At 43.0% G+C, this 21,467-nt stretch overlaps 1 protein-coding gene across 4 annotated transcripts in view; it reads right to left on the bottom strand.

The window, feature by feature from the left end:
• Nucleotides 1–21,467, bottom strand: part of ibtk (inhibitor of Bruton agammaglobulinemia tyrosine kinase) — a 39,711-nt gene that overhangs the window by 11,165 nt on the left and 7,079 nt on the right. For 3 of the 4 annotated variants that reach the window (XM_083760902.1, XM_083760903.1, XM_083760905.1), the window contains exons 7-21: nt 20,197–20,314; nt 19,464–19,644; nt 18,323–18,449; nt 16,747–16,924; nt 16,415–16,574; nt 12,828–13,215; nt 10,998–11,296; nt 10,818–10,904; nt 10,536–10,618; nt 8,211–8,248; nt 6,581–6,677; nt 6,344–6,445; nt 6,109–6,226; nt 5,440–5,500; nt 396–523 (exon numbers count right to left, since the gene is read on the bottom strand). In XM_083760902.1, coding sequence (XP_083617028.1) covers nt 396–523; nt 5,440–5,500; nt 6,109–6,226; nt 6,344–6,445; nt 6,581–6,677; nt 8,211–8,248; nt 10,536–10,618; nt 10,818–10,904; nt 10,998–11,296; nt 12,828–13,215; nt 16,415–16,574; nt 16,747–16,924; nt 18,323–18,449; nt 19,464–19,644; nt 20,197–20,314 — 2,165 coding nt within the window. The remainder of the gene's footprint in view (nt 1–395; nt 524–5,439; nt 5,501–6,108; nt 6,227–6,343; nt 6,446–6,580; nt 6,678–8,210; nt 8,249–10,535; nt 10,619–10,817; nt 10,905–10,997; nt 11,297–12,827; nt 13,216–16,414; nt 16,575–16,746; nt 16,925–18,322; nt 18,450–19,463; nt 19,645–20,196; nt 20,315–21,467) is intronic. The other variant, XM_083760904.1, reaches the window with a different exon arrangement.

The raw sequence follows: 21,467 nt of genomic DNA, 5'->3' as shown, positions 1-21,467 counted from the left end.
ACGTTGTTTAATGCAATCAGTATGTATGGGCTGTCAAGGCCAGAAAGTAGTTTTTTGCCACTCAGTAGGTGTTCCCGCATAACTTACGGGTATGATGTGCATACCCTCTATTAACACCCAGGACTATGCAATATTACGGTCACTTCCATCACAGTCTAATAAGACACTGTGGTGACGGCTCTCGGCTTGACAGCAGCAGTATAATGTTTTAATCAGCCTGAGTCTCAGTTTGAAGGACTACATGTCTCTGTGCCTGAAGCCAAAAACGATATTAGTTCATCCATCATCATAAGTAATGCAATAAGTATTAAGATTGCATTTCACATAAAAGCACAGACAACATGAACATGCTGAGAATCCAAAAGTAACTGACAGTGTAAACCCCATTGGTGTACCTGGCAGAGTTTTCCAATTCCGTTTCAGTTTTATGGCTGAAGACAGAGTTCAAATCCTCCTCCTTGTAGAAGCTAAGGTCTGGGGCGTCAGGATACGGCGTAATCATTCTCCTCTCCATGGCTGGGATCTGCCAATGCACATGTTTAACATAAATAAAGTGCATACAGGGATACAGGGGCACCAGGGGTCTGCAATCTTTTTGTGTGCCGTGTTCGTATTTTCTAAATAGGCAGTGTGCCATGTCAATTGTCAACGTTAATTTTAATGACACCACGTAGAAAATTCCAACATATTTAGTTTGTCCACAAATATAACCTTAACTCGACTCTCTCCCCAGTCAGAGTTTTAATGAACGTAGAATTATGTGCAGGATGTAATTTACATACAAATGTGAGGGACTTTATTTATTCGACTACGGGTCTCTCCATCTCTCCAGCTCAATAGTAAACAGAAAGGACATTTTCATTAAGGGATACCAATTTCGTCAGGGGAGAGAACTCATACAGAACACATGAAATTGGAAGTGATTCAACAAAGAAATTAGCACACAATTGGAACGATAAAAAAAAAGGAAACTGATAGTGATAGATTGGTTCTCCTTCCTGTTTTGATGATTTGAAAACGTATTTTTCATTTATTAAAGATCTTGAGAAGATGAAGAGGCCTTTATTTATTACTGAACAAACACTATAGCAAGAATTACTACCAAGACTATTAGAGCTTTAACTTTAACAAAAAATGTTGTTTTACCAAATAATTATCCATTACAGCACCTTTAAATCACCAAGAAATGTTCATATCATCCGAGATTCTTTGAAGCTTTCAATAGTGTTTCTATACACTGTACCACATTGACCCTGTCGTTTGGAGACTAGGGTTCAATCCATTTACTCTGATCTCGTTCTTGTAAGTCACTACTCACTATAGATGAGAGCATCTGCTCAAATTCCATTTCTCAAGGTGCCATTAAATGTATCAAGGAATGATAGTCAATACATTTAAAAAAAAAAATGAATACAAATTGCATCAAAAAAATGTGATGCGACGTCGACAATGAACCGTTTCTTTACCAAATAGGGATTTACCAAGCTTAGAATAAGTATGCTTTTTCACGTACTCATGTTGCCTCTAGGCCAGTAAGTAAGTGTCTTTTTACTGTTGCAAATCACACCGGAATCTGGCATTATTGTTAGACCTGTAAGGTGCCTGTTTCTCAAACTACAGTAACAGTAAATAACAACGATAACAACAAATACAAAACACTATACCCGTATGTACAAAGGAGAAATGACACCTCCTTTCTACCGGAAATTGCTTTTATCTCCCCTTGAGGTATTCTGATTTTTCAGGCCAGTTTTGAAAGAAACCAGTGGTTTACATCTTTTAATGAATGGTGTCAGACAAGTCAGACTCAGTTCAAAGTAATATCGTATTTAGTGGCAGAGTAGTAGAACGAGAATTAACTTCTTACAGCATATACACCTAACGCAAGACGTCTATTCCTTCCTTTAATGTCTCCGTTGTGCCAAATATGACTTTTGCATTCAATATTGTGAAGGGATGTTTTAATGAGCTGCTGGATGTGTGAACAGAAACACACAGAAAAACGAATCTGTGATTATTTTTATGCATTTATGTACGTAACAACTGCAGTGCAGTGTTATATTTAATCATCAAAGAAATAAATTAATAATTTCACAAGGACTTAACGCTGCTGAAAATGGGGCTTTTGCGGTTCTTTGGGACTAATTCATTATAAATCAGTCAAGCAGTAAGAGCCATTTGCCAAATTATTAATGTTGTGGCTATAAATACATGTAACACTACCACAAAAGCATATGTTTCTGTCAAATACATGAACATTTCTGGGTGATTCCAATAATGTCTACGCTAGTATAAGACATTTCTTTAACAGCGTTCACCATATGATATGATTGTGTGTGTGTGTGTGTGTGGGGGGTCCAATTGATACATGTTAACAGTGTTATAGGTCGATAAGAAAACATTTTCTTTGTTCAGTTTTCTCTTGCTCACTTGTTAAATGAGATTCTTTCAGTTCATAGCTTTGGTGTGGTGCATCTCTAAAGGAAAGGAAAGGTTACCCAGGGGGCAAACCACCCTTTTTTTAGGAAACCTGCATTTGCCATGACCTCAAAGGTTGTCCACCAGAAATAGTATCTATGACCCCGTAGGATCACAACCTATATGGACAACCCGGTCAATTTTTTGCTGGAAGTCCAATATGGCCGCCACAATATTGGCCCCTATTAGTTATAATGGGGGTTGAATAGGGCAAAATTTTAAACTAAAACCAAAATCCACGAAACTTCTCAGGTTGATCAATGATATAAATATGAACATATTTTGTATTGAAGGTTTCCATGAAATTCAATATGGCCGCCATAATATGGCCGCCACAATATTAGCACCCAGAAAATAGGTTTGGCTCTAACTTCTGAACCAGATGAGCTAGAAACGCAAAATCAGTGTCTATTTCATGTTTTCTGACCATGAGAGACTCAATGGAATACCTATTTTTATTATTGGGTGTGTCTGGACCCTTATTGTGCATATTTACAAGATGGTGGCTACCCGAAATAGTGCTTTACCATGATTTCTACCATGATTGTTGACTGTTTTGAATATCGTCACCTTATTAAACTAATTGCCTAAGTCATTTTTGGCCAAATTGCTTTTTTGGCCTAAATCACCACCTGGTGATGCTGGCCACCTCTGGTAAAATCACCTGAGCCCTAATGTAAAAGGCCTTCCTGTTACACCCTATTAAAACAATGGCCTATGTCAAGAGGGAGACTTAGGCCATATTATTTTGCCTAAGTCATAATAAAATGTGACTAAGGCCATTTTAACACACCTTTCAAAATGGGAGTGAATGGGAGGTACTGTTACTATGGGACTGATATAATGGGAGTGAATGGGACTGAATGGGAGTGAAAGGGAGGTACTGTTACTATGGGATTGATACTATGGGAGTGCATGGGAGGTACTGTTACTATGGGACTGATAATATGGGAGTGAATGGGAGTGAAAGGGAGGTACTGTTACTATGGGTAACAGTACCCGGCCAGGAGACAACCCACAGAGCCTAGTCCCTCCATGTGCCAGAAGTGTACCTCCCAGCCTTGGCAGAGTAGAGTAGTTCTGGAGTAGTTCCAACAGATTGTGTGCCCCTGGTTTTTCCCTAGTGGGACTGATTGAGGGTAGCTACTGGGACGTAAGTCGGGACATGATCACTCCCGGCTGGGTCGCCTAAGTGATGGGTATGATGTTGAGAGATCCGAAACACCGTTGACCTCAGGATACATCAATGAGGATACGTCCCAGGTGCATCCATGCGATGTTTTTTAGTTATAGTTCTTCTATTTATATAGTGACTCATAGGAATAGACTACAGTATGTGACAACCAGGTATAGTCTGGTGACACCGGAGAGACGGGTGACAGCCGGAATGTAGACGGCACCCGGGTGAGCAGTATGGGTTAGCGCCCCAGCCTGTGTCCTCTGTGAGGATGAAGTCCAACAACCCTCAATAAGGCCTTTGGGAGGGCCATGCAAGCAGCAAGCGGAACCGCAGCACCATGACCCTGCGGAACCATTGCCCAATGCCCACCACTCCTGAATGAACTGTCTGGTGCTGGGACTCTGGTGCAACGCACAGGTCCTCACTCTACTCCTGGTGAGAGCAGGAGTGGACCTGGTGAGACGTAGGAGGGGCCCGACCAGGAGACAACCCACAGAGCCTAGTCCCTCCATGTGCCAGAAGTGTACCTCCCAGCCCTGGCAGAGTAGTTCTGGAGTAGTTCTAACGGATTGTGTGCCGCTGGTTTTTCCCTAGTGGGACTGATTGAGGGTAGCTACTGGGACGTAAGTCAGGACTTGATCAACCCCGGCTGGGTCGCCTGAGTGAGGGGTATGATGTTGAGAGACCCGAAACCCCGTTGACCTCAGGATACATTACTGAGGATACGTCACTCCCATTCAGAGTGAATGGGACTGAATGGGAGTGAGGGAGTGAATGGGAGGTACTGTTACTATGGGACTGTCACTCCCATTCAATCCCATAGTATCAGTCCCATAGTAAAGTAATCTCTAAGATACATTGTTTTGGTCTCTGATTTTATCTGAAATCATTCCTACAACTCTACATAGGATCTGAGGGGAAATGACAATATGCAAGGTCAAAGATATATGTCCCTTCTGTGTCATAAATCTTAGCCAATGGATTAATATTGCTTGTGTTTGCTAAAACAGTCAACAATCATGGTAGAAATCATGGTAAAGCACTATTTCGGGTAGCCACCATCTTGTAAATATGCACAATAAGGGTCCAGACACACCCAATAATGAAAATAGGTATTCCATTGAGTCTCTCATGGTCAGAAAACATGAAATAGACACCGAGTTTGCGTTTCTAGCTCATCTGGTTCAGAAGTTAGAGCCAAACCTATTTTCTGCGTGCCAATATTGTGGCGGCCATATTGTGGCGGCCATATTGAAATTCATGGAAACTTTCAATACAAAAAATGTTCATATTTATATCATTGATCAACCTGAGAAGTTTCGTGGATTTTGGTTTTGGTTTAAAATTTTGCCCTATTCACCCCCCATTATAACTAATAGGGGCCAATATTGCGGCGGCCATATTGGACTTCCAGCAAAAAATTTACCGGGTTGTCCATATAGGTTGTGATCCTACGGGGTCATAGATACTATTTCTGGTGGACAACCTTTGAGGTCATGGCAAATGCAGGTCAACCCCCTTTGCCCCCTGGGTAGGTACTATGTTTACCCAGGGTAACTGGACTAAGCTCAAGAACTTGTTTACAGCCAGGCCCTGCTCATAGAACATTTCATGGTAGGGGTTCAATGCCTTGTCCAAAGGCACTTAAACGGTGGTAATTTTAACGTGCCGGTCCGGGGATACGAACTAGCGACCTTCCGATATCAAGACCGCTCCGCAAACCGTTCGGCCACCGCTGCCTTAGTGAATATAAGCAACAGTAACGTGAGAAAAGTGCTCACCATTCTCCTGTAGGCTGCAGAGAGCTCCAGCAGCACCTCGTCACTGAGAATACTCAACGCTCTAAGGGCACATACACACATACAGAATTGAAATCTAAAGCACGAAATAAAATATTCCTTGTGTGTCTCTCTCTCTATATGCATAATAGGTACGTATATGTATTATGCCGTTGCGTTTTATCTACCCAACGGTGCTACATTATGATGATTGATGATTGTTTCTTTATTTCCGTGTCCTGCACACAATGTGCCCGACCCTCATGGGTTTATAAGACACCATGCATTTACAGCATGTTTACATTACATAATTCAAGCCATTACCATTTCCTTCTATTCTAATCTATCGATTCAATAAATGTGTTAACCAAATGCTTTGTTCATCAAATGCTTTGTTCTCATTCTCTTTGGAACTCCACAAGGTTCAAACATCTTATTTGGTCAGCTGCTGCGCGATGCTTTCATCTCCTCGCATCGCATTACACAAGAGTTAATAAGCAGAACAGTGTACAAACAGTCTCCACATCCATCAATCTCACAGAAGCACATCATCATCACAGAGGCCATCTGGTGCACACGCACGCACAGACACATCGCCATTACAATAAACAGTGGAAATGTGGGAGAAAGAAAATCTTAACGACTCTAAACTAAACATTAGAGTTCACTCACTTTGACTCCAAAAGAGCGGCCATGTTGAGCACAATGAACTGAAGACAGGAGAGTTTCAGCTGCTCTGCATTATACATAGCGGAAAACTCCAGCAGCTCTGCAGCATTCTTCAAAGTCACTGAGGAAGCGAACGAACAGTTTGAATGTTAATATGGGGAGTTATGCATTACTTTATAGTTGTCACCTGTAAAGACGTTGCTTTTCAATCTGTCATTATGAGAACATGGAGACTTACAGTTCTCAGTAATGGCAACCTCACACATCTCCTTGAGTCGTGTGATCAGCAGCTGGTCAGCTACTATCAGGACGTTGCAAATAAATTCCACATTCAGCGACCCTGGGAGAAAGGGAGAAGGCACAGCGTCACTCTAACAAAAGCATAGTATTATCAGACAGACATCAATGTTACTATGATACATTGAATATGTATCACAGCATTTGGCTTTCAATAAACCTAAAACTTGGAATTTACCTTTGATAGTGGGTGACTCATCAGTGTAAATATACTCAAGAATGACCTGTAAGATCTCTGAGCTGGTGGGCATCTCAAGTGCAGCACATGATGTGGCCTATGGGGGAACCAAGATAATACTGTTAAAGCCCCAAGGATTTTTTTTTGTATGGGGACGGATGAAAATTAGCATTATTTCTGCATTGCATGTGTGGCGTGCATCAATATGTGCTGTCCCTCCCCAAATAAACATAGCCCTGGTCCAGTGCTTACAGCGAGTCTCTCACTGACGCCCTGTGGAAGTGCCTTCCACAGCCCTCTAGCGATTTTCTCACTCCCGTGCGAGGCTTTACAATTCCCAGCAAATAAACAAAACGACATAACTACTCACCGGCCTGCTAGACCTTGGTAAAAGTCTATTCTCGAAGCTGGGAAGCATCTCAGGTCCCCAGCTTCTCTCTAAATGCACTATTTTAGTGATTAAATAAAAGGAATCCAACCAGATCGGCGCAGGCAAACCCCGGAAAAAAGAATATTCTTGGCGTTGGCGGTACATTGCTGTATTAAAATGGCTCAAAGTGCATTTTAGAGAGATGCTGGGGACCTGAGACGCTTCCCAGCTTTGAGAATAGACTTTTACCTTAAGGTCTAGCAGGCTTTGTGTCGGTGAGTAGTTACGTCGTTTTGTTTATATGCTGGGAATTGTAAAGCCTCGCACAGGAGTGAGAAAATCGCTAGAGGGCTGTGGAAGGCACTGCCACAGGGCGTCAGTGAGAGACTCGCTGTAAGTACTGGATGTGTGATTTCCTTCTAATTAAATTATTAGTGTTGTGGTGGATATACAATATGCATGCACAAAAATTACACAAAGTATGAGATGTTAGTTACTTTTCAGTGTCCAGAACACTACACTTTTTTTTGTTGATTAATTGAATAATTTATTAGTCAGAAACGTAAACAGCATGTGGTACAGTAAGACATTAAGGCTAAAAGGATAACTCCAAATAAACCAGTCCTTTGGGGACTAGTTTCCATTGTGGTCGTATGTAGCAGACTTCAGCATGACCGCTACCACTCACAAGTCTCACGTCAGTGGTTTGTGGTGTTTTGGGGATTCTACACACAGAAAAATAATGTAATATTGTCCAAAAGATAGATATTGTCCTAGCACCTCACATATAAATTCAGCAGGTGAATTAGTCACAGAGAAGGCCTTAGACATCGGACGTTTGGCAACCATTTTTGGGATGTCAGCAGATTAATGCTGGCATTTTAGAGCACTAGAAGCCAAATTATATGTGCATGTGCAGGAAGCACAACCCACATTCTCCCCATTTGTGCCCAAGAACGATCATTAGCAATAATAAGCACCACGCTTAGTCCTCAGAAATGATCTAATCTGCCAGTTCAGCTGATTTCTTTTGGGGCAGTTTTACTATATCATATATGTATATACGGTATAAACTTGTATTATCATACATGATGACACATCTGTGCAGTATGAGCCCTTCTCTGTAAGGTGCAACACAGCCTCAACGCAGGCAAAAATACCAAGACATGCCATTCGCCAACACACAACACAATACATAAACAAATTAAAACAATACATCCTTTGTTAAAGAGTATTTCAACATAGAGAAACATATCATACCTCAATCCAGGGGTTCCCAAGCATACTGTGGAAGTATTCTGTGGATACAAACAACAGGTTCAAGGTTAAAATGCAGCCACTCACATCTCAACTACACAGTCCTTCAAAGATTCAAATGCAGCCACTCACATCTCAACTACAGTCCTTCAAAGATTCAAATGCAGCCACTCACATCTCAACTACAGTCCTTCAAAGATTCAAATGCAGCCACTCACATCTCAACTACACAGTCCTTCAAAGATTCAAATGCAGCCACTCACATCTCAACTACACAGTCCTTCAAAGATTCAAATGCAGCCACTCACATCTCAACTACACAGTCCTTCGCAGCCACTACAGCAATTGTTAGCGTTGCCCATTCATGAAATATTCCAAATGGATACATTCAAATGGATATGCAATACATTATAGAATCAATTGTAATTATGTATTTTCATGCATTTCATCTTGTTGAATGCATTTGTAATTATGTATTTATGTACTTTTTGTATTTATTTTATATATTCAATAAACAATAAACACCCTTGAGGATGTGTTGAGGTCTCACCGTCTAATCTTCTGGTGCTAAATAAATAATGTCAATCCTAAGTGGATCAGTGCTTTCGTGGGTTTGCGGTGGAAAACAATAGTGGTCCTTATCGAGCCTGGCACACAACACACTTTAATAATAACAATAGTGGTCCTTACCAGCCTGGCACACAGCACACTTTAATAATAACAATAGTGGTCCTCCTTACCCAGCCTGGCACACAGCACACTTTAATCATAACAATAGTGGTCCTTACCAGCCTGGCACACAGCACACTTTAATAATAACAATAGTGGTCCTCCTTACTCAGCCTGGCACACAGCACACTTTAATAATAACAATAGTGGTCCTTATCCTTACCCAGCCTGGCACACAGCACACTTTAATAATAACAATAGTGGTCCTCCTTACCCAGCCTGGCACACAGCACACTTTAATAATAACAATAGTGGTCCTTACCCAGCCTGGCACACAGCACACTGTAATAATAACAATAGTGGTCCTTACCAGCCTGGCACACAGCACACTTTAATAATAACAATAGTGGTCCTCCTTACTCAGCCTGGCACACAGCACACTTTAATAATAACAATAGTGGTCCTTATCCTTACCCAGCCTGGCACACAGCACACTTTAATAATAACAATAGTGGTCCTCCTTACCCAGCCTGGCACACAGCACACTTTAATAATAACAATAGTGGTCCTTACCCAGCCTGGCACACAGCACACTTTAATAATAACAATAGTGGTCCTCCTTACCCAGCCTGGCACACAGCACACTTTAATAACAACTAGAAAAAGTGCCCTTCCGGGCACAGGTCTCCACCAGGTTATCCACAGATCCGTGCAGTTAGAGGTAAAAACACTTTTCGGCCAGTTATAGCGCCACCTTGAGGCTGAGTTGAAATTGTTCATGTGGCATTTCGTCCTCGGCCTAGTGGGAATGTGGGTGCACAATTTCACGGAAATCACGCGATGTGTTCATGATTTGCAGCATTTTGTTTGAAACTGAGCACTCCTGTGAACTTTGGAAGCCAATCTTAACCAATCAGGATGGAGTCTGATAAATCTGAAAGACCCGTTTCGTTGAATGGCTCTAGAGAGACTGTGTACCAATTTGCGTGATGTTTGGACAAAATCTGTAGGTGTACTGTGCAAAAACTTGTTTTGCACAAAGCGGCCTCCTGGTGGCGCTATAACAGGCCGTTCTGGAAAGTTTGGGGCAGAGGTTCATGGTTGGCATCCAGGGAGTGTGTGTGCAAAATATGGCATCGAAAAACTTGTTTTGCACAAAGCGGCCTCCTGGTGGCGCTATAACAGGCCGTTCTGGAAAGTTTGGGGCAGAGGTTCATGGTTGGCATCCAGGGAGTGTGTGTGCAAAATATGGCATCGACCGGGTTAACGGTGGCCGAGATTAGCTGTTCACGGACACACGGACACACGGACGGACGGACGGACGGACGGACACGCGGACGGACGGAGTGCAAAACATACTCTCCCCACATGCCTTCGGCCTGGTGGAGACAACAATAGTGGTCCTTACCAGCCTGGCACACAGCACACTGTAATAATAACAATAGTGGTCCTTACCCAGCCTGGCACACAACACACTTTAATAATAACAATAGTGGTCCTCCTTACCCAGCCTGGCACACAGCACACTTTAAAAATAACAATAGTGGTCCTCCTTACCCAGCCTGGCACACAGCACACTTTAATAATAACAATAGTGGTCCTCCTTACCCAGCCTGGCACACAGCACACTTTAATAATAACAATAGTGGTCCTCCTTACCCAGCCTGGCACACAGCACACTTTTGTGGCAGGGAAATTCCTTCCCATCATCTGACTTTAGAGTAACGTCACAAAGGTAGGAGCTGTAAAAAATACATCCACATAAGAGAGGAAATGGAGAGATTATGTACAGTTATTCACACACACACACACACACACACACACTCACACACACACCACACACACCACACACACCACACACACACACACACACGCACACACGCACACGCTTATCATTTTTATTTTAAGCTAAAAAGGACGTATTAAGTTATTAACACTAACCACTTTTTCTGGTTGAATTTGGGTTTGTTTCCATTCTTCTTGTGTATAACGTTGATCTTTCCATTTTCATACTTGACTCCATCCAGACTGTCAAAGAAGAGAAAGAAATCATCTCAAATTAAATTGCATGCTTCCTCCAGGTTAAAGCATCATCATTAAAATCCGTCTATGCCCCCTCACCGTGCAGACAGACTGCCCATGCCCAGCTTCTTTGCGATGCCCTGTAAGGTCTTAACGGGGTCAACAGCCGCTCCCTCATTGGCTCCGGTCTTGTCACCCTTGCCTCCCTTTCCCTTCTTCCCAGGCTTGGTGGCCTTGTTGTTCTTCACCTTATCCCTGTCGCCCTTGGCTGGCGGTGGCAGGGAGCGATACACGTCAAAGGCAGATCGGCCTCGCAGGTCCAGGTCCTGCAGGCTGCGGCTTCGCAGGTCCAGGTCCTGCAGGCTGCTAATGAGTTTCTCCTGTAGGGGATCCTGGGCCTGGGAAAATACAATGACACAGTGAGTGAAGGGGAATATTTGGATGGCAATACTGGCATCCTGAATAGTAATGTCTGAGCACTCTGTGGCTACATCAGTGGTTCTCATACTTTTTCATGTCAAGGACGCCCAAATTAATGTATTTGGGCCGCTGTGAAAGGATGTGCCAGGGACCCTCCCTCATACAATGATTTGTTAAAATATTCCAAAGCCTTTTCATGTTTTGAGATCTTTTGAAAATAGCCACTTACTCTATAGGTTAATGAAGTGATTTGATGCTATAGTGAACTAATTGGAATCCCCTCAAGGACCCCTGGGGGTCCCCATGCCCCATTTTGAGAACCTGTGAGCTAAGGTATTTATTGTCCTTTATACCCTATTGTTGAGGGAGAACATATCTTTCATTCTTTTCATGTCCAGCCCAGGTTTTACTAGCATTTAATGTGTTTTCTGTGTAAAGATTATCATCATGTTAGCTGTGGATGTGGGTTCGTTCTGTCATGCCCAGCACTGTGCCACAAGATCACAGGGTCTGAGGCTCAGAGCTGGAGGCCTGGCTGTCCTTAGGTGTGGTATGAGATCACAGGGTCTGAGGCTCAGAGCTGGAGGCCTGGCTGTCCTTAGGTGTGGTATGAGATCACAGGGTCTGAGGCTCAGAGCTGGAGGCCTGGCTGTCCTTAGGTGTGGTATGACAATTAAGGAGAAAGAGGGCTGCGCTGGAGTGAGGGAGAGGCGGTTCTTTTGGGAGGCTGTGGTCCAACGCTGCTTGACAATGCTTGAATATTCTAATTATTTTATTATTATTATTATTGTCGTTTGTAAGGTGTTTCATTGCAGATGTTACTGGTATCAGATGTAGTGTTTTGAGAGAGCCTATGTTTATGTCCTTGTTAATGTAATTAAGTTTATTGTTACTGTACGTTTGTGCACATGTTTGATGTATTGTCTATGTGTTGCACCCGAGGACCCCCTCGAAAACGAGATGAGCGTCTCAAGGGGCTTATTCAATGTGAGACAGAATTGATCGACCGTTCCGTATTCCGGTCTTTCTTCTATAAATAAATCGTATTTTTTTAGCTTCTCTAAACCATTGGTTCCCAACCTTTTTATACTGAAGTACCACCTCAGAATATATTTGGCTCTCCAAGTACCACCATAATACATGTTAAAAATGCAGGAGCATATACCTGCCCTTTTTCTTCCATTCTTATAAGCCAATAATGCTGCTGCTCTGTATAATCACTATAATCAGCACAACTGATATTTCTAATGCGATTAATCCATTCTCAAATCTTCTATTAACGGCTAGGTGTGCTGCCTGTCTGTCATGCTCATTTCAGCATTTCAACCAATTGCTTGGTCAGAAGAACTACCTGTCCTGTAGTAATATAAATATTTCATTCCACTTTTGTCTTTTTTCTCCTTTTTTGGGCAACTCACTCCTCTGAGTACCACCAGAGGGGCGCTCAAGTACCACCAGTGGTACTAGTACCTCTGCTCTCAACAACTTAATGACTTAATTCTCTCTCACCTGGTTCTGACTCGGTGGAGTCCTAGGTAACTTGGGTTGGGTCCCGTCCACCAGCAGCTCACAGGACTCGGTGTAGATGAAGCACAGAGCGTACTCCAGCATCTCCGGGGTTACTTTGTCCAAGATGAGCAGGTCACAGCCCACCGCGTCCTCGCTCCGGCGCACCTCGTCGTCCACTTCCTGCTCATCGCCGTTGTTCTCTTGCGTCGCAAACTGCTTCCTGAAGAACTCGGACCTGGTGGACAGGATGTACTTGTGGGCGGGGAAGGTGCGGTTCCCCGCCTGCAGCGTCACGTCGTGGATGCTGTCCGTCTCGTCCACCTCCTCCAGGAGGCTCCGGAAGTGTTGAAAGAAGGAGGACGGGGAGGCGATGGGGATCTCGAACAAGCTGAGGGACAGAGAAAAGTGTCAAAACAATCATGATATTTAAAGATTGAGTGCCACATTTTTTGTATTTTTCATGTGTCTATGAGGTGACAGTACTTCATTAGACACCCTGGAGTCGTTTTTTATGTGCAATGGTGTATTAACTTTGTATTTATCAAACGGGCCAATAATACAATAAACAGTAATATAGTGACACCACACTATCAGCCCCTCCCCCTTTATCATACAACTACAGCTGTGGGTGCGGCTTCAGTTCAGGTGGATCACCATCCATCACCACCCACCAGGCAAACCAGGCATACTTAATGAACTGGTGGGCGTGTCCACATAAAAACAACATTTTAACAAATACAGTACACTTTTTTGAAAACATTATACCTCCTTATATAACAATAAGACCTGAGTATCATGTTTTAGGGTGGAAAGAAATCACGGCACTCCATCTTTAAGTTTGTTCTGCAGGACTATGCAATGCAATAACATGCAAGTGTTGGTAGTATGGTGTTCATCATGTTGTGTTGTTAGGATGTCATTGTACGAAATGCCACGGTAAAGTACCCGTATGAACCCGTTTGGTAATAAACTATTTTGGAATTTCTTCTAGTTTTTGTTGAAGCCCCAAATGAAATGAAATGAAATCATTGCTCTCAATGTCTCACATGAACGTCATTTCACACAGCTCAATTAGGTTTTATTGCTGCAGCTTATAAAATAAATGAAAAAAGTTAACGGCTTGCATGTGACGTTGAGGCGAATCGCGTCATTCCTCATTGACTTTCACTACCATTGCTAACAAATGCCCATGGCAGCCTTTCCGAAATAAAATGGAAGTGGAATGAGTTTTGAATTGCCAGTTTGGCGCTTGATGGGTTTCAGCCTTTCGGGGGTTTACACCATAGAGTATATATATCTATAGAGAAGACACCCGAGTTCTCCTCCCATCCACTTGCATCGAGTTGCTCAAAAGCGCATGAGGCGGATTCACTCCTTCTTCCTGGTAGGAACAGAGTGCATTCTGGGACGGATTGCAATGGTGAGTGGCCCCAAACACATGAACGCGCTGCCGTTGAACGCGCACAAGCGTGTACAATTGAACGTGTACAATGATAGTCAACGGACAGCGCGTTCATGTGTTTGGGGCCAGGCTGCAATACCTTTATTCGGCCACTATGTCCATTTCGCCTCAAGATTTCCTCTGGGTGCCTTCTCTATAAATATATATACTCTAAGGTTTACACGCCTTCTTGGTGGCACAGAGAGATGTGAGGTAAAAGGGATTAACAACCTACAAGTTACTGTCGTTACAATCGGGGAACCCATCGGCAAGGGGGAAAAAATGCTTTTTTCCATTTGAATTTGAATCAGCTGCGGAGCTCTGAATCTGTCTCGAGAGATTACTGTAATTATTCACACACGCCACACGGTTGTTGCAACGTTTTTGGATCCTCCTCCATCAGTTTGTAACACAACATACAATCAATGAAACAAGGAGCAATTCTTACGTTTGATTTCAATTTCCACCGTCCTACTCCATGCTCTAGTGCTCATTAATTTGTAATGCCATGTGTGCGTGTGTAAACTTAAGCTTGGCAGTGGCACAACTCGTAGCGGCGTGCTTCAATTAGGAGTTGAAAGTGATGCATTGTCTGTTCACAAGGATGAGCCTCGGTGGACCTGACTCTTTCTTTTGTCTCTCTCTCACAAATTGGCTGGTGCAGGCAGGCTTTTCAAGCGTGAAGGGGGATGAAACAAGGACTCAAAATGAGTGGCATTAATTGTTGTCTGCATTTCAGTGTGATAAGCCATTTTGTTGAGTTCATGCTGAATTGTCGTAGCTTTCTGCATTTTAGTAGTTACATTCATGCAAGCAATAAGGTACACCCGCACACTGTGTATCTGCTCGGCACATAAGTAGTCTTATTTAATGAGGCAACGTTTCGGTCCCTCCGGACCTTCCTCAGTACCTTTATTGCTTTCATTGATGTCCACTGGGCCTACGCACCTGTGCATATGCCTGATTTCTGGGTGTGCGAACGTTTTCTCCTACAGTAGTTACATTCATAACATTTCGCAAGGTAGCAATTATTTTGGCATGTAGCCCATTTATACACCTGAATGGCCATGCATTCAAAATACATTTTATCTTGTACGTACAAGATAATATCTCGTCCGTACAAGATATTATCTTGTACGTACGAGATAATATCTTGTACGGACGAGATATTATCTTGTACGTACAAGATCAAATATATTTTGAATGCATGGCCATTCAGGGGCTCCGACGTCCGTACATTTAAACACATTTAATCTTTATAAATCAGTAAACAGAGTCATCAGTCATCACTAGCAAAGATGTTAGCCGAATGTCATAGGAAACGGGAGCAGCTGCTGCGTGTCACTTATAGACCCTGCACACTGGGGGAATCTCTTATTCCCACATATCTTTGTGGCTTTCACACTAAATGATTGAGCGCAGACTAGGGATCACACACACTGAAAGGGTTCACCAAGATGCGATCCAGACCCGATACATATATAGGCTACATTTGTTGTTTTAATTCCAATTCATTTTGACATCTCACGTACGTGCAGGCTCCCGGTGATGCGAGACTAACACAAGAGATTCTCTCTCTCGCTTTCCTCTCACAGTCACACACACACACAGGAATACTGGAATACACAGGGTGAAAGGTAAGTGATAGGCTACGTGCGCTAGAGCGAGACAGGGCGATACATCTTGATTTTCATTGAATAATTCTCTGTCTCTCTGCGTCTCTCCGTATGTGTGTGCGCACTGCGCACACACATACAGAGAGGAAAGTAACAGGGGTGCACATTCGCACAAACAAATACATGGCTGCATGTCTACTTTAATGAAGTACAATATTTGTATTTTGAGCCGTTCTAAGTATACATACAGTATGGTATGTTTTATGTAACCACATTTTGACATTGATGATTTATATCAGTGGAACCAAATGTGGGAAAATAAAACGTATCTATTAAACATTTAAACACTGTATACTTGGTTGACCATGGTCACAAAGCTTACAGGGCCTGGGGTTTTCCCCTCCTTTCTTCCTTTCCAAATCTCTTTGATTGTAATTATGATGACATAGCCACACTAGTGACACTAGGGTTTATTGTTTATTGAATGGATCATTCCCTCGGTTGACGTGGTCAAGGGGCAAGGCACCTACCTGGTTTTAGGGTCAGACTGAAGGACTCCAAAATTGCGGCCTTTGGAGTCCAAGGTGATGCTGACCGCTCTGTGGACATTGGTGAGCTTTTCCAGGCGAATACGCTCATACCCCTTTCCAGCATCCGAGTGGCCACACACCTCCACACCACCATCTGTAACTTCAAGAGAGTCGAGCGTTCAAATCGAGCAGTTGTACTATGCAATTGACATTAAAGGCAAGCATTACTCAAGCCCAAGCGGTATTATTGATCCACGGCTACAAAACTCCCAACATCTTGTAACACCTTGATTACTTTAATGATTAGGTGATATACTGTTTTATTCCCTCACCTTTCTTCTCCTCGTACTTCTTGTACTCCCCGGCCCACACGCCGCTGAAGCCCTCCCCTTCCTGAGTCACAAACATCATGTTGTTCTTGCTGAGGGCGATGTCCAACATGACCACCTGTCGCCTGTACGCCCACCTGCACTGTCTCACTGAGCTGCCCGAGGAACGCCAGCAGAACACCTTCACGACAGGGGAGGAGAGAGACAGAGAGACAAGGGCAGTGAGTCAAAGTGCTATAGTTATAAATATAATACACCTTCACAACAGAGAAGGAGAGAGACAGAGAAACAAGGGCAGTGAGTCAAAGTGCTATAGTTATAAATATAATACACCTTCACAACAGAGAAGGAGAGAGACAGAGAAACAAGGGCAGTGAGTCAAAGTGATATAGTTATAAATATAATACACTAGAACGGTGCCCGTTGGTCCAGTGCTTACAGCGAGTCTCTCTCTGACGCCCTGTGGAAGTCCCTTCCGCAGCCCTCTGGTGATATTCTCACTCACGTGCGAGTGTTTACAAATCCCAGCAAATAAACAAAACGACGTAACTACTCACCGACACAAAGCCTGCTAGACCTTGGTAAAAGTCTATTCTCGAAGCTGGGAAGCATCTCAGGTCCCCAGCTTGAAGCTTCTCTCTAAATTCACTTTGTGCCATTTTAATAACGCAGTGTACACTGAATTTACCGGGCAGAGTCATTTCTTCTACTACGGCATTTCCAGGTTTTGCCTGCACCGATCTGGTTGGATTCATTTTATTTAATGATTAAAAAGCTGGGGTCAAGCTCGGAGCTGGGAAGCGTCTCAGACGCTTCCCAGCTCCGAGAATAAAGTCAAAGTCAGCACTGGACCAGGGCTAGGCACTGGCCTACTTGGAACGATGCAAGTTGGAAATGAATGCCCCACCCAGTCAATATGTCTGTGTCCCTTTCATGCACATATATGGAGTTCTTTCTTTGTCAGGCATGTCTATGCAGATGATCATTGTGATGTCAGAGGGATGATCTAGGGATGATCAGGTGTGATCAATTGGCTCGACACCGGGCGTGTGTGTCAAATTTGAAATCGGTGGGATGAACGGTTCTCGAGTTACGTGAATTACAGACGTACGTACATACTGTACACACACACACACACACACACACGTACAGAGACTTGGGTGTATACATTATGAAAAACGATGCTGCTTCACTGCACATCAAAAGCCGTTTTCTTCTCTTATGCCAAGTTAGCCTGGTTAATAAACCAGACTAATATGGCACGGATCGCAGGATATTAGTCTGGGGAGGCTCAGCTTGGATTTCATTTCCCGGGGGGGCGGGTTCAAACATTTTCTCTTTGACGCAATCGGTCAGAGCTACTGTCAGTCAAAGTTCTCAAGCACTGAACGTCACTGTACCAAAGCCCGCCCATATTGCATACCGTGTCCCGATTGGCCGCCCCCAATTCTCTGGTGTAGGAAAGAGGCGTGCAACTGAGCCTCTCCAGACTGTAATCCGCCGGCAGGCAAATTATTTTTGCCAACGGCTGATTCGGTCTGGTTTATTAACCAGGCTAATGCCAAGTGACTATACTCACTCTACCAGCTTCATCCAGGGCCAAGAGGGACACCTTTTCCCCTCCTCCCTCGTTCAGAACCTGGGACGGGTCCACACGGTGGTCCAGGGTTCCTCCAGTTACAAGGACCTTCTTGATGTTCAATTGTCTGACAATTACAAGACAAGAAAAATAATGTTTAAAGCTGAAATATTAAGCAATATATTTGATAATAACGAATGACCCCATGTAATATGCATGGGGTCATTTCAACATTGAGAATCCCAACGAGTTTCAGCACCCTCAGTCTACTGTAGCCCTGGTCCAGGGCTTACAGCGAGTCTCTCTCTGACGCCCTGTGGAAGTCCCTTCCGCAGCCCTCTGGTGATATTCACACTCCCGTGCGAGGATCTTCAAATCCCAGCAAATAAACTAAACGACGTAACTAATCACCGAAACAAAGCCTGCTAGACCTTGGTAAAAGTCTATTCTCGGAGCTGGGAAGCATCTCAGGTCCCCAGCTTGAAGCTTCTCTCTAAAATGCACTTTGTGCCATTTTAATAACGCAATGTACCCTGAATTTACCGGGCAGAGTAATTTCTTCTACTACGGCATTTCCGGGTTTTGCCTGCGCCGATCTGGTTGGATTCATTTTATTTAATGATTAAAATAGTGCATTTTCAGAGAATTTTCAGCTCAGAGAATAGACTTTTACCAGGGCTAAGTCTACTGCTGTAACCAGCTTACCGTTTACATTTTGATGGTCTGCTAAACAGCACCAACTCAGTTTAATTTCCTAAGGGCTGAGGTAGTATAGCTAGTTGATAAATCTATGCTCTTGAATTAAATTAAATAAATAGTTACGTGAACATTGTTCTACTAGTGTAAAGATAGCCATTTCCATTTGACCAAAGGAGATACACAGTCACCACAGTAGTCGACGCAACCTGGACCTAGTTTGTTAATGTGGTTACGATGCCATCCAGATTTTCCCTTTATAGAAGGCACTTTATAGAAAGCCACACAGAATACTTATTGCAGCTTTGTCCATAAACTGCACAACAAATGAACTGAAGTACTCAGTAGACCATATTTAACTATAGCATATAAAATAAATCATGATTTCAACACAATTATATAGAGAGCACTAAGATAAATGTCGTATAGCAACAACGGATTTCACCTTGAGGCCAGCTTCTTGCATTGGTATTCAGTCAGCAGGTAGACATCACCCTTCTCAGTCACGACCACTGTTGCCCCATTACTGGCTGCTGCCATGGCGATGGTGACATCCTTGTGGTGGAGAGCCGACACCTGCCGGGGGGCCGTCACACATTTCTCCCCATTGGGGTCAAGCAGGTACCCTGGGGAATGGGATAACAAGATGACAGAGGGTACAGATCACCAAGGTACAACTGGAACAATTTGTGACCAGATTTTTTCAAAATGAGTTAATAGCACAGGCAGACTATTCACATACTAGAAATAAGTGTCGGAGCTGAAATCGACATGTAAATATGAAATAAATGCTTAAACATGTAGCTAGGTGTAATGTTAGAGACCACAGAAGTGAACCTTTTCTGCAAGACATTACTCTATAAGCCATATCTCCAAAACTGTTGGGTCAAACTGAACAACCAATATGTCAATTTGAAGCTACAGTATGATTCCCTGCTTTCATGACATGAAAAGACGAAAATTTAAAAAACATCCAATGGCAGTCTCTCAGTCAAATTTGATAACATGGAAAAAGGTGCAACCTGTGTTACTGCTTCTATCATGACCGTTGACCAGAAAACTATATTATTAAGTGAGACTGACCTACGTATAGGTTAAATGACATTAATTAATATACAATACATCCAAATAAGAATGAAACGCTAAACGGGTTGCTGTTCTATAAAGCTGCAGCTTACCCAGCTGTCCCCCGTTGAGTCCCATGGTGTAAACGGCCTCCCTGGTCCATAGCACCGTGTGGAACCTCCCAGCTGCCACTCCAATCACCGTCCTCCCCTTCAGGGTCTTACAGGACACCTGGACACCATTTTATACATTCAATAAACATTTTGAAGCATTTTACAAAAAGCAATACAGACAACTACAATCTTCCGCCGTAGTCTGAAAACCCACCTCTTCAGACTCCACCATGGCCCGTAGCACTTGCCCTAGCCTAGCCCCTTAGATAGCACTTTATGTAGACTTGGATAGTATTTCAAACAGACTTATAGCTTGTTACGTAGACAGCACCAGAATTGCATTTCATGTAGTCATAGCACTTTATAGTACACATGTATAATATATAATAAGGTATAATTTACATAGATACTCCACTGTTACGTTCTTAGTTTATACATGATTCATGATAACTACTTTTTATATATGTGATGTATGCCACGCTTTTGTTATTGCTTATTGTAAGTCGCTCTGGATTAAGAGCGTCTGCTAAATGCCTAAATTGTAAATTGAAGGTATATAATGATGACCCTTATAAAATATGAGGTAGAGACGGCAAACACAGCTGGAAACAAGCGCTACCTGAAGCACTAAAAGAAAACCTACCAGGTAAATACAGTATACGTCTTTGTCATGTCAAAAGCAGAACTCACCATAAAGACACTGGTTTGCACTTAAAGGTCAGTGAAGACATAACAATTGAAACATATCTCCAGGCTACATTTCCCAGGAGAATGGCATCTCAAATGCAAAGCTATGGCTTTGGCTACACAGTAATTGCAACTTTGAGTAATTACTGAGGACTTTACCGTGTGGTCTAGCTACGCATTGGTTCCCAACCTTTTTATACTGAAGTATCACCTCAGAATATATTTGGCTCCCGAAGTACCACCATAATACATGTTAAAAATGCAGGAGCATATACCTGCCCTTTTTGTTCCATTCCTATAAGCCAATAATGCTGCTGCTCTGACAAAACTCTGTCTAATCACAAATCAGCACAGCTGATGATATTTCTAATGTGATTAATCTGTTCTCAGATCTTCTATTAACGGCTAGGTGTGCTTGCCTGTCTGTCATGCTCATTTCAGCACGGCTGGAGAGCCTATTTCAACCAATTGCTTGGTCAGAAGAACTACCTCTAGTAGTAATATAAATATTTCATTCCACTTTTGTTTTCGTTTCTCCTTTTTTGGGCAACTCACTCCTCTGAGTACCACCAGAGGGGGGCTCA

This window comes from Protomyctophum parallelum, assembly GCF_964188405.1.
Source record: "Protomyctophum parallelum genome assembly, chromosome: 3".
Taxonomy (NCBI): domain Eukaryota; kingdom Metazoa; phylum Chordata; class Actinopteri; order Myctophiformes; family Myctophidae; genus Protomyctophum; species Protomyctophum parallelum.
Note: the sequence above shows the minus strand (reverse complement) of the source record. Positions and strands in the feature narration are given on the sequence as shown.